Source organism: Simochromis diagramma, unplaced genomic scaffold, assembly GCF_900408965.1.
Source record: "Simochromis diagramma unplaced genomic scaffold, fSimDia1.1 OVJJ01000483.1, whole genome shotgun sequence".
In the NCBI taxonomy this organism is placed as follows: domain Eukaryota; kingdom Metazoa; phylum Chordata; class Actinopteri; order Cichliformes; family Cichlidae; genus Simochromis; species Simochromis diagramma.
The window spans coordinates 7,379,107-7,393,416 of NW_024386835.1; the positions used below are offsets into that span (position 1 = coordinate 7,379,107).

The 14,310-nt window shown below is 41.6% G+C and overlaps 1 protein-coding gene across 27 annotated transcripts in view; it reads left to right on the plus strand.

Moving 5' to 3' along the window:
• Nucleotides 1–1,735: 1,735 nt before the first annotated feature.
• cast (calpastatin) overlaps nt 1,736–14,310 on the plus strand; it is a 30,827-nt gene continuing 18,252 nt past the window's right edge. For 3 of the 27 annotated variants that reach the window (XM_040029134.1, XM_040029146.1, XM_040029143.1), the window contains exons 1-2: nt 1,739–2,131; nt 3,599–3,688. In XM_040029134.1, coding sequence (XP_039885068.1) covers nt 2,072–2,131; nt 3,599–3,688 — 150 coding nt within the window. In that variant the 5' untranslated portion in view covers nt 1,739–2,071. Of the gene's footprint in view, nt 2,132–2,533; nt 2,912–3,598; nt 3,689–6,094; nt 6,527–11,595; nt 12,360–14,310 lie in introns of those variants that run through there. The other 24 variants (XM_040029136.1, XM_040029141.1, XM_040029149.1 and 21 more) reach the window with 18 other exon arrangements.

Genomic DNA, 14,310 nt, shown 5'->3' on the forward strand with positions numbered 1-14,310 from the left:
AAGGGCTGGGAAAATCATCAAAGACCCCAGTCACCCATCACATGGACTCTTCACCCTCCTGCCCTCTGGGAGGCGCCACAGGAGCCTCCGGACTAAGACCCCCAGGTACCGGAACAGCTTCTTCCCCACAGCTGTCAGACTCCTGAACTCTGCCTCCTGACATCTGACCCACGTTAAACTCATGGACTGAACATACACACACACACAATGGACAACTGTACCCTCAAACACACAATAATAACATGGACTGAACCACCACTCACAACCACTAGCACTTTATATAGCCTCTGTAGAAACTATCTACACCCTCACTTATCTTAACTGCACTACTGTATAGCTCTGTGTAAATAATCATTCTGTACATTCGATAATCTTTAATCCTACAACTGTTTACAACTTGCATAGTTCCCATTTCTGTATAGCTGTATATCTCAGATTCTGTAAAGTTATTTATTTCATATTCTGTATAGTTTTTCATATTTATATCCTGTTCATAGCCTGTACATAGCTTGTACTCACTACAGCCTGAACATACTTATAGTTATAGAATATTCACAACATACTTCATACCGTGTACATTATAACATACCATAATAGACCCATTTCTGTAATATACTCACATATCTATATTATTGCTAATATATATTGTAATATATCTATATCACTAAAGCACTTCTGGATGGATGCAAACTGCATTTCGTTGCCCTGTACCTGTGCATGTGCAATGACAATAAAGTTGAATTCTATTCTATTCTATTCTAAAAGATGCAGCAGTTTTTTGCAACATGATTTTGTCCTTTATTTATACAGATAAGAAGTGCCACTGACATTTCTTTTCAAGGTTTGGCCAACAGGGAAGCAGAAATTCCCAAAAATATATTATCACAGTTCTATAAAGAATTTTAATGGCCAAACACTGAATTTATTATAATGTAGATTTTGAAAAAGAGTCTTAAAGATACTTTCTACATCTCTTTATTTTATATATAATCCCTTCATAAAACATGATGACTAATTGCTATCTAGAAGAAAATGTGGAGTTTTTTTTTTCTAAAGAGAACTTTTTGGCACAAAACCGTAAAAGGGACACAAATCTCACGGAGGATTGCCTCGTGAAGGCCATGCGGTGTCTGCCGATTCAAATTCAAACGAGATTCTTTCAGAGCAATCAAAATAAGCCTTTGTTCTTTGTCCCCCTACTTCATACCACTTTTGTCCCCTGAAAATGTTGTCTGTTAAATGTTTTATGTTCACTCGGGTGAAGGCCAAAACCAAAACCTCTTGTCAAACATTCACATTATTCATTATACTGAAAGCGTTGCAGCGGTTTTCAAAATGTAAGAGCATTACTTATAATATGATTAAATGCAATTATAAGTAAATAAATTTTAACACTGGACATTTTCCTGTCACGTAGAAACTAGATCAGAATGGACAACCAGTAACATCGCCATAGAAAAGGCTAATTTCGTCACTGAACACTGTATTCAAACCTGCTGCTGCTGCTGCTTCGTGTTGACCCAGACTGTACTCGGTTTAACCAGCAGAGGGCAGCATTGTGTCAAGAAAAACATCTTGCTGGGAAGGGAAAAATAACCAGGGGTGAGTCAACTCTTCCTGGAGCTGTGGGGCGTTTCCTCTCACACACCCAAACTGAAGCGAATGTGTTGGATACTTGTTTAAAATGCAAAAGAATACATTTGTGAATGCCAACCGATCCCAGTTACTTCCGCTGAACACTGAGTTTTCCCATTCACGTGATCAAATTAGAGTTTTGTGTGTACTTGGGTAACTTTTGGCTTAGTTTCTGGACCAGTCTGCACTATAAATCCTAAAAAGCAGCAGACCAACGAGACCTTACATGCTTACGCGATTAAATAAACTCCACGTTGAGAAATGTTCTGGTTTTGCCAACTACTTTAATCATCAAGGACGAAAGCTCTTTCAGCGGGAGGGGCAGCCTAATTAAAACCAAAGGCTGTGTGTCAGTCTGTAGAGTTTGATTTCCCAAAGAGAACTGAGGGCACTAACGAAACTTTGAATAGAAGTTCATCCATTTAGATTTTTGAAGATGCCACATAAGAAGAGAAGCCATGGCCATCATAAAGCTACAAAGGAAGCAAAGGACGAGGTAGGATTTTTCCGTTTTTAGAGACATGCGGAATTCAGTTAATGTGTTTAAAGATGTAAACATCTCCGATATATCACAGCTGATTATTCTTAGACAAAGCTGCAGAAGTGTTGATACTGATTTAACCTGATAAACTGCATCCCATTGCCATATATGTGCTCAAGCGAGAAACTGTTCTGCACATGTTAGAGCTTGGCTGTGTCATCGTTTGCAGAGGAATTGCTCAGGGCTCGTTGATTTATTTATAATGTCAGTAATTGGTTTTTCTCGGCGTCGCGAATGATTTGCCAGTGCCAAATGCCTATAAGGCTTTCATGTCATCTTTTGTAACTATGGGCTATTGCGTAAAGCCCCCCCCCTGGTAGCGCGCACCACTGAGCCAGAAACAAGCACAATAGAGATCTACGAAGTTCCTTCTTTGGAAATATAACCGTGTGTGTGTGGTGATGTGAGTCAGTGGGGTGGTTTAATGCCAGGCCTACAGGTTAATGCTGGATTGTTTTTGTTTATGCGAACCAGAAAATCCCACTGGAAAAAAAAAATTAGAGAGTGAAATTCTTTTGTAATCTCTCTGAGTCAGAAATTGCACCCCGGACAGAAGTGTGTGGCGATAATTTGGTGTCTGCTGGGAGTGGCGCTCTGTTCGGCAAGGTATGAGAAAAGATATCTGTCAGTGAAGACAGGAGAGAGCGGCATTGTAGCAGAGTGGAAGTTTTATTTCGGACAGTTGTTTTCACCTCCTGCTCTCTCATGGCGTATGCGGCATACTGGAGCAGTACTGTGAGTACATCGCCCTCTTTTTTCCCCTTCACCTTCTTCCCCCTCTTTCTTTTATTTGAGCCTCGGCATTAGCACTTTCAAAGTAAATCTTGGCACCCTTTTAGACGCCAGGTGTGCTTTTATTGCAGAAAACCCGAACAGCTAGTCTGAAAGTGTAGGAGCGGTTCTGGATGCTCTGTGGGCTGTACAAGATATTGTTAGAACCGAAATAAAGTGCTGAAAAGACTTCGCCCACTTTTTGTCAAACACTATTCATACATGAGGGCGTGTGGCTGTTTAAACGGCCTTCAGCCCTCACGTTTCACATCTGGATTATCTCCAGTTATTGTGTCTCGGTACTGTTGCATATCAATAATGAACATTTTTAGCATGTTAACTAATGCAATTAATGAGCTGGTGTTATCTTGTTTACATACCTTAATGCTACAAACTATGAAAATCTATTTGAGCAGAACTTTTTCACAGTTAAGAATATTACAAAAATGTTACAAAAAAAGAAAAAGAAAATGGGCACCAACACAGTAACACAATAGACTGAAATCACTGCTTCCTGTCCAGAAGTTGTGTTTAATTTAATGCCAACAACTGACTCACCCTAAAAGCCCTAACAAACAGTTGTGTGTGTGTGTGTGTGTGTGTGTGTGTGTGTGTGTGTGTGTGTGTGTGTGTGTGTGTGTGTGTTTGTAGCATGGAAAAGCAGATCCTTGCACAGCTGAAGTCAAAAAGAGTAGACAGACTTCAGCCTTCTATCCCACTGCAGGGTCCTACTATGGCAAGGTACTGACTTCATTTTCTCCTGAATGACACAATGCCTTCAGCAATGTTCTGCAGCTCAAGGTTAAAACAGGGCGGGGATGCAGTCAGCTACTTTGCTCCATGTAAACCTCACAGGATACATTAAAAGATAGGGGCTGCTGTGTGATTTTTGTCTCTCAACACTGCCCAGTAACTGAGAGTGGATACAAGTAGAAGTGTAGCTGTAAAAAAGAATCACCGCTGAACCCACTGGCCTGTTAATGTAGATGCAAACAAGTAGGTGACAATATTTACAGTTTGAATTTTCAGCTGCAGTTGCTATCAGAGCCTCAAAATTAGACTGTGGTCTTTCCAGACATTTTGAATATTTCACATCTATCTTATCTTTGTTTTTCTTTGTGGGTCAAGCGTTGGAGTTGCAGGATGGATGGGAACAAAACTCAACTCTTTGTGTTTGTCTCCCTCTGCTGAGGGCAGTGCTGCTTTTGGCTGCAGATGTTTAAGGACTGCATGTCTTTTTTGTTACCCAAAAATCAGGAGACACAATGAGCCTGCACGCTTATTTAACCTGCTACTTAAATTAAAAAAAAAAAAGTACATGTTTGTGATTGTTAAGAGTAATTTACTGTGACTGACAAGTTTAGGAATCACATGTGAAGCCATTTATCAAGGATCACTTTTACCTGCAATAGCTTTTAAGTATCTTTAGCTGCAGCACAATATAAATTCTGTTATTCTTGTTTTCTAAAAAAAAAGAAAAGAAAAACAAAATACAGGCTTCTGTCGACATCTGATCATGGTCCATACATTTGATGCAGCTAGACAGGAGGAGCTTATAGGTGACTGAAGTGCAGCGTGGATCTAAATATAAAGATGAATGCCACTTTGGTCACAGGGAGTCCAGTTACCCACTTTATGCTCTCTTACACCAGCACGTTGGTGACAACATCTGCTATTTTGTTTTCTGACACAGTTAAATATGTTGAGCATACTGCTATCTGCTGATTCTCTGATAACCTCAGTCTAGGTGAAAAAGAGTTTTTTTTAAAAAAAAAGACTACCACATGCCACACAACCGCTGCAGGTTCACACCAGTTTTTGTGAGGTTATGGGAACGGATAGTTTGCTTCACATGGCCGATGAGCTAGTTTTGCAGGTTTGATCAGTTGACACTTTGAAAGAGATATGTCAGTCTCAGAGGGAGTGTGTAATGAGTTATGGACAGCCTGTGTGTCTCTGTGCATGCACCATCATTGCACAATATGATCCTGGAGACACCTCATATCTCCCTGAGTACTTTCCCAATAATATATTAGGTACAATAATATAAATATTCACAGGTACAGATGGTCTCTAGCTCATAGTGTTTGTTGATTTAATCTGTTTTTAATAGTGTCAGATGGTATGCATTTACAATGTTATGTCCTTTTTAAAAAACAAAGAGGTGATGGGGTTTCTCAGCCGAGAGTGTTATCATCAGTATCGCATTGCATTGTTGAAAACAAGCGGATTATCCTCAAAGTGTGCTTTGTGCATAAAGGGCCGATTCACCACTTGTAGCTTTTTGCAGATCAAATAGGAGTGTCAGTTTCTGTCTGTTTGATTTAAAGTGATTAGTGGTAGGGTGCGTGATTGTCATATTTTTCCAAGGTGTGCCGTTAAAATGCTCAAAAAGTGAAAGGCTTGGCTGTCAAACTGATTCCATCACAGTGATTCACTCAGGGGCTGCACTGTTTGCACACCCCACCCAAGAACTACCCAGAGAGACAGATAAACTCACACTTTACAGGTGAGGTACAGCCCCATAGGTATGGATGGGATTGCACTTTCATTGGTTTTCATCACCTTTGCAACTTAATTGCCTTCCGATGTTTCTCCGTTTACTTTTCATGTTTTCCACAGTTCTTCTGGGATAATTCTTATTAATAAAGTTGAAAAAAGGGACCACACTGGTGAAGTTTCAGAAGCCCAACACCCGTGTTTTATGCTTCAGTCATGTGTTCACAGAGACACTCCCTACATTCCTCTTTAACACACTGAGCAACAAGCTCAGGCCGTGGTGCAGAGAGACAAGATGAAATCTCCTCTGTTGTCATTAGACAGGTTTTCTTTGGCTCAACTAGATGTTGAGATTAGCCTGCATCTAATCAGTATCTCTTGCTGCTATTATCCTTCGCAGATTTTATTACTGCAATACAGAAAAGAATTGAAGATTTCAGCTTCGGCCTCTTCTGTCATGGAAAATAGCTGCCACAGGCAGAATATAAAAGTTGGTCTCTTGTTTTATATATGCAGTGTGAATAGATGTATGCGCCCATGTGTGCTCAAGGCTCGTGCACTATCATATATCTAGATGTGTTCTTGCTAATGTGTAACTTGAACATTGTCCCAAATAAAACCGGTTCTGTTTTAGGTATGCTGAGTAAATTTTTTAACACCACTGCGTGCATATCTTCGTGCATGTGTGCCCCCGTGTGCGTTAAAGCTGGATCTATTTCCCCAAGCAGAAGCTCACATGTTGCCCCCCTTTAAGTGGGTGTCAGCCCATGGTCAGCTCACTTCCTAGTATAGCCCGGAGAGTTACGCCCCTCCCGGTTGTGACTTCCACATCAGATCCTCTTCTCCCTGACTACGCCCATTTTAGTCCTTCTGCCCTCCCCCTTTCTCTGTCTGGGTCCATTCCCCGTTTGATGCAGGGAAACATGCTGCAAGCCGACAGACAAGGCAGAGGCTGACACACGCGCGCACACACACACACTCACACAAACGACACGTTCAGCCAACATGGGTCAGATACTGAGCTGGATCCGAGGCCCACGGGACACCCCGGCTCTGCAGGATGTGGCAGTGGAGGAGCAGGTGTGTAGTAAAAGTGTGTCTGTGTGCTTGTGTAATGGTTTGTGCTGAGTAACAAAAGTGTCCACGTGTGTTTTGTTTTGTTTGTGACCCCCATCTCTATAGATATAAAAGCATGTCTGCTGTTACTGTTTTGTTAGCTGTCCTAGTCTTTTGTGTACTGTATGTTTAACAAAGGACTTATAAGGGAAACTCACACAAGGAGGAAAACTGTCTTGGAGCCAGTCCAAATCCAGCCACACTCTCTCTCTGCTGGAATGTCTGAGGCTCCCGGTCAGCCTCTGTGAGTTCAGTGTTCCTACTGTAGTGGGATATTAAACCAAGGCTGCACGAAGGCCTCCAGTATTTGCTATGAGGTGCTTAAACCATCAAACTACATGGGAAACTGATAGACTCCTATAAGTGATAATGGTTGTTTTGAAGGATATACCAGTTTTTTCTTTGTGAAGGCTCCCACCCTAAATAGCATTCTCCTGTGATAATCCAAAACTGCAGATGGAGCTGTCTGAAAGGGTGTGTTTAGCTGGAATGAGCTTAAGTGCTCTGTTTTTTATTTGGACAAGTTAAAGTTGAATGCAATGTAGGTCATATGCTGCAGGCTTTTGTTAAATTTTCACTCATCTGGCAGAGAATGTGATTGCATGCTGATGTGTGACAGTTCAGCATTGGCTGTCCTCATGTCAGTGCTCTGTTATCAGGGCTGTGTTCGTTTGCTCTGAGTCATTTTATGTGTTAAAGGTCAAAGAATAAATGTGTCCCAGGAGGCCGACTGCACACAGATAGCCTTTGGACTTCTGGTCAGACCATTTTTGTTGTGTTGCATTTTCCCAGCTCTGGGCTGAAGAGATCACCCTCCCTTGGGGTCTGGCAGCATTATCATGAAACGTAACAGGAAATGGCCACTGGGAAAATATATCTTGCCTGCACATGCATAACCATTACAACAAAGTCAAAGACAAAAAGGCATAAACAGGCAGGAGGGGATACTGTGCAAGTTAGTCATGACATACCTGTTTTTACATGGTGTGGTACATTAGAGGGCTTTACAACTATAGCGTGAACTTATATCTTTAAATTAAACTAAACAGAAACTGATGGCTTCACAGATCTTAAAAGCCAGTTTCAGTCCATTGTTTAGTCACTCGGCTCACTGCTGTACTGTTCTGGTTCACGCTCACAGAGCTTTGTCTTGCTGTCCTTGGTTGCAACGTGCAGCCGAACATGCTATAAATACCTGCTTCATACCTGCTCTCAGTAGATGGACAAAGATAAAGAGACAATAGTGTTGGAAATGAAAAACAGAGCTAAAAAGAGATTTCTGGACTGGCATTTCTCAAGCTTGTATCTGCTTTGTCAAAGAAAAAGTTTGATCTACAAACAACTGTTATCATGCACATTCTTTATTTTTAAATAAGGAATGTCGATGATGAATTACCTATTTTAAAAAAAAGAACTGGGAACTCTTTTTCTGAGACATATTATTAGTTGGAAAATCTAACCCTGCTGGTAGGAACGCTGTGTAATGAATCATGCATGTGGCTACTAGTGCTTGATAAACAAAACTAAGACCCAATGAAAAGTGTCACTTCATAGAACCGCTATAAGGCACCTTTAAATACAATATCATGCTGTTTCCTGTTGCCTGAAGTTACCTGTGTTACTGTTGTATTATTCATATTAGCTTGGCTTAAGCAGTATTTGTTATTCTAGGTTTTTGACTTTTATCCTCTTGAGACGTCTCAGCCTCCGTATGTATTTTTCATCTTTAAGTTCGATGTAGTCATGTGAAATGATCCCCTCGGTTTTACGGTTGGGCATTTGAACAGTGAGTTACACTGTACGGTTCAGTTATGAAGGACTATAGCACTGTGTGCAACCAGAATACAAAGTATTGAGCAATCACTGAGACAGTGAGACACAACTGACTCATGTTATTAAATCACAGTCTGATGTCAAGCGTGCACCTATCTGCCCCCACTGTCAGAAAATGCTGACACTCAAATTTCCATCTTTCATGTTTTGATATTCAGCAAATCACAAACAGTTCAACTAAGATGGTTACTAATGACATCATGACACACAATGCCCGATTGCTTCAGTTCATACGTCATAACCACCTCTGACTGCCTTCTGAAGCCACACCTCAAAAAGATCATTTTAAACATGCTGAATGCAGGAGAGAATCAGACCACGGTACTAAAGCCCAGTTTGCACTGGAGTGGAGGAACACACTGTGTATGAGACCATATATACACAGAAACTTTGTTGACACATATCCTGCTCAGCTAAATCAGCCTTCCATTTCCTGTTGAGTTTGTTGTTGTTTATCCCGTTGGTAGGTACGGTGCTACTTTCCATCACTCCTCAAAACGCGTGCCTTCAGATTTGACACTGTGCTCTCAGTTTGGCTTGACACCTCATCTAAATGTTGCTCGCTGAATTTTGTTATGTCCGTTTTGGTACACCCGTCCTCCTGTCTGTTTACTGCAATGCTCGAGCAACAGCCTGTACTTGGAGCCAGATGACATTTGTCCGGATAAGTAATGTGAAGGCAGCAGACTCACGATTGCTGGAAACTGTAATGTGATGCAATGATTGAGATTCTCAGTATCGCTCCTCATAAACACGCAGGAGAGGTAAAAATGTTAGCAGGCATGCTATGATTATTGGTAATTGCTGACAAGTCCCAACTAAATCGTGTTATTGTAGTTCTTGTTCTTATTCTGTCATGTGGCTGACAGAGTCGAGCTGTTTCCTCTGGATAGGCTCTAGCCCTCCATGACCCTGAAGTGGATGGCTGGATAGATTGATGACATAATGTGGAAATGCAGCTAAGCAAGAGACATTTATAGCTTAGTAGTTTTTGTGGTGATGATATTTCTATTTGTATCTGGCTAATCTGTCTGAAAATCTAGTTATAGTATAGTATAGCATCATTGCATGGCTAACACACAAGTTTAAATTCATGGTAGAACCTAATAAGCTAATGCAGAAGTAATTTTAGCTGAAGCAAACAAACCTGTGCTGAAGATGATACAAGTCTGAAACTGAAGCTCAGCTCGCTAAAATAGCCTCAATCTGGACACTTGATTTAGCACACTTCCTGTACCTAATAATCTGTGGTTTGTTGGCAGTCACAACAAGCTAACATATTATTTTTTTTAAAAATATTATTATAAATATTTCTCTACTTTTCCTAGAAATAAAGCAACTTTGAGCAGATGTAATGTTTTCCCTGAAGCTTTTTTGCTTCACTTTTTTTAAACTGTCCCTATTGATGTCTCTGTAACTGAAATGTTTCACAGTAAGTGTGGCTCGCTTTACAACTGGAAGTCCGGTGAATGCTGCTCTACTCTGCATGTTGAAGTATCTTTGGACAAGACACTAAATCCCAAGTTATGTGTGCGAGTGTGTGTGTAAATTATAGACAAGGTGCTGTGGTATGAAGCTTGTAGTAAAATGATTTGTGTGCTCCGAGTAGAAGTGTGCTATTTAAGCAGTAACCACTGGTTGCTAGCATTGACCACTTGTCATGCTTCTGGCTGGGAGCAAAGTGTGTTTCTCAGATTTACCTCGGTCAAACTTGCAGGCTGTTGCTCCTGAAAACACTGCTGCCAAAACAATGAGCTAAAAGGGGATGCAAAACTGTTGTGTTTGGTTAGGTTAATCTCAACAAAAGCAAATGCATCCTTTTGATTTGACTTCACTGTGTTTATTTAAAAAAATATACGATTAGGGTTTGTCAAGTTCCTCAGGCCACTCCTCTGCATTTTTTTCTGGCTGTTTGTGCACAGTCAGCACAACACTCACTGGTTTCCATTTGCACTTTGAACCAGATACAAGGAAGCACTTAAAACTGAGCGCACAGATTGTGTATGGCTGCTCCTGCTCCTAATCAGACCTGATTCACACGCTCTTTCATAACAGCTAGAACTTTCTGGCAAAACACGTTTCTACTAGTCTAATCTCTCTGCAGAGTTCCAATTGATTTGACTGCAAACTTTTGCCAATGTAAATATCCCACATTAGTCTTTGCTTAAAGTCTTAGTTTAAGACATGTGATACCATGCAGCCTCCCACCAAGTTTGCCTGTAAACTTCTATGAACAGAGCCCACCTTTTATACTAGAAACCTCCAGCTTCTAGGTTTACCATTTCTATTGGTTGATCTCCATGAAAGGGTGTGTCTAATGTTGTCAATAAAGACAGCTGTTACCAGGGGTTACAAACTAAGGCATTTGGATTCAACATGAGCATGTTATCTTTCAGAAAAGGGGGCAGGCTCTGGTGTGTTTTTGGAGTCAGTCAGGCGAAAGCTGTTAAGTGATTTATTTTGAAGGGTCCCAGGACAGACACAAGAATTTCTGCCAGGGCAGGAGACATCAGGAGTCTGTCTGCTTGTTCTTATAAAGACATTTTAAAAGAAACATGGTTGAAGCTAAGCCGATAAAAGCCAGACTATAGCTCTCGAAGAATACAGCGATATGTCATGATCATGTTTACGCTCTGCTGTTTATCTTCATTCGAGCTGATTATCCTGGTGCTTGATTGTCAGCTGGCTTTGGCTGATATTTAACCAAGTCTGTTCATGCTTGTGTCAAAGCAGCTTCCACATAGAATATTTCCTATAATTCTTTTCTAGCACATCTATAATAACATTAAATTTTATGCCAAGTCTAAATGCAAAGTATTTAGAGCTGTTTGAGTTCCCATTTCAACCGCAGCATTAAAGTACTGGGACTGAACAAACACGACACGCATACAGGCCGACATTGTGTCCAAACAACAGCCTGCAAGTTAACAGGCATGCACAACGGTTTCAGATGACACACATGAACACAATGCTCCTTTTTAAGTTTCATCTATGTGCTTTTGGTGTTTTGTGACACGAGGGGGCGCTGCTCTCCAGAGCACTCGCCTCTTAACGCGTTTGACATGTTTTTCGGTGTGGAGTGCTTGAAGAAGTTAACGTAATACGGATAAAGTTTAGAAGTTATTGACCTTTCAGCCAATCAACGCTGCCACTGCTGAAAGGTCCTGTTTAAAGAAAGGGGAAGCGTTAAACTGCCCCTCTCTTGTCCCCCCAATTTCCTGTGTAACCTCTGGCTGGTATTTCCTGTCTGTTCCGTTGTTCGGGGCCTTTTTTGACGACCTGTGATGGAAACAAACATGTCTGAACATCACTGCTCTTGCCCTTTAAACTTTGTCGTTTTCCCCCATTTTAATGTTCCTCTCTGTCTGCCTTAGGGTGTGGTTTGAGCTGCATGTGATGGATCCTCCTCCCTCCCTCTCCTCTTTTCTGCCTTTGTTGTAGCTTTGCATTCTAGATTCCAAAGTTGTGAGTCTACCCGACACACCCAGACTCCTGCCAAAGCACTGCTGCAGAAAATCGACTTTCCTTCGTCACCCCTCAACTCTTTCTCTCTTCTTCACCTCTTCCGGCTTGATGCAGGCTATCGCGTGCTGAGCTGCATCATGCGTCTTCACCTAGCCCAGCCCGACCCAAAGCTTGTTCAGTTTTCCTGGCACGCATCGAGCAGTGGGTGGGGCTTCATGTGTTTAGCTGCCCAATCCGACCGAGCCTGCTCTGCCATGTTGGATGAAGGGGTGGAGCCTGATGCAGCGGTGTCTTGTTGTGCTGATTCAAAGAGGGCGGGGTAGCAAGTTTTTCACTGCTGGGTGTGTGTATGTGTTTACATGTGTGCGTGTGCATGACATAAAGTTCGAACTAAAGTGTTCCTAAAGCAGGGGTCTTAGGTTAAGCAGCCTGAAGAGAGCCTCTTGGTAGTATTCACAGCAACATTTAAAGAGGATACACACTCACAGTCTGACCTATGGTATGTATCTGGATGGTATTTCCCTTTATGCTTGCTCTTTTGTAAATGCTTGCGTGGAGAAGCTTCCTGTTTGATACCTGTCACATCACTTTGGTGGCTGGTGTGTAGCAGAACGTTTGTTCAGATCAGCATTTGACAGTTTATCGCTCATGTGATCCTTCATGTTGTGGTAAGATCAGCGTGCTTCCCTTTAAGCCTCAAATTATGGAACTAAAGGACTAAAGATTTTTGTGTTAGTCTCTCTCAAATGGGCCTTGAGAGCAGTTGTTGCTAGTGTAACAAAAACTTTGTTCCAAGTAAACGTGAACGACCAGCAATCAAATGTTTCATTACTATTTATGTATGTGGCATTCAAGGTTGACACCTGGCTCTTTATGGCTTTATATCATCTTTTTGTGCTCTCCATACTGGGTTTTCTCACTGTAAACGTGTGATACAATAATCCTGATGGGAAAATGCAGTACAAACACTGAAGCACAAGGGTTGGTTTGTTTGTCTTGTATGATTAGGATTTTGTTTGGCTGCAGTTGTAATTTTGCCATGGTTGTCCTGTTTCTTGTCCTCGCCTGATGTGACAGTTAAATGCGTCACCACCTCATCAGAACAGGTTGCCTTTTAAAGTACGTTTAGCCAACGCCATTACTCCTGATTTCACCCAGCTCTCTTGAAATCTGCCCTCCAGCAATAATGCTCCTCCTGCTGCAGCTCTGTGCTAAAACTGAAACGCTTAACTTTCACACTATTGCACCACTTTCTTTCCTTGTTACGCAGCTGACTGCAGCTTTCGTCATTTCCACCACTGGTCAGACGTGAGCCACTTATCACTATTGACCTTTTTTCCACAAGTTGCCAGTGCTATTTTAAAACAGAAAGCTGAGGAGTCGTTTCCAGCCATTTTCACATATGCGTGTCTGTGGTGTGTTGGGTGGGGCCAGCATTAGTCATCAGTTTTCATAAGAGGGCAAAGCTACTGCTTCAGTCCCTGTTGTTTGGTAGGGCCTGGATATATGTACTGCATTGTTCCTTGACTAGTGACAAATGCACAATATGGAGTGCAGTCTTGGCGTTTCATGCCTGCGTGTGTTTTTCTATCATTCATATCTGACAGTAGACAAAAGACTTGAGCAATAAACCTCAAGCTGACAGGCAGTTTCCTGTCGTGCTAAATTGAAAGACTACCAAAACCTGTTGGTTTCAGATGGCAGTGCGCCGCCCTTGCCACACTGTCACTGCTGGCCCAAGTCATGTGACAGAAATGGTGTAGATCTAAAGTGCTGCATCTATTTTGGACACACTCACTTAAACTATGCCCAGCACTGCGTCTAGCTCTCTCAGAATGACCATGATGTTACTGGTGTCCCGTTATCAACTACGTCAGGCAGTGTCCTCGCTGCTTACCCAGTGGCTCTATCTATGGACATGGACGGCATGTCAGTGTTTGCATACGTCATGTGTCTTACATGGAATAAAAGATTCAACAACATATGCCCACATATCACGATCTTTATATGCGCTGTTGTGTTTCAGACTACAACTGCACCGAATCCCAGTCTACTGTATGTACTGTATGTGTCTGACAAAATCAATATGTCCTTTGCAAAGCACATCCATGCTAACTATTGAGTCTTTTCCACGCTTCGACTAAATTTGGAACCCTGCATCATTTTTATGACACGCCCCCCCCCCCCCTTCTTTTACTGTCTTGTGCATTTCTGTGCTGCATAACAGAAACACAGAGTGCTGTTTAAGAAGACAACATCACAAGCTACAGAAGTTAGTTCACTGTCACGGGTTCAACCAAAGAAGGTCTCATAAAGTTTGTATTATCTGCACAGTTTTCATATATGATGCGTGCAAAGGTTATTTCTGTTCTATTGGCTTTTTTTAAATCAAACTTGTATACATGTTGTGTGTATAAAGAATGAGCCAAAACTTAAGGCTGGACAGAATG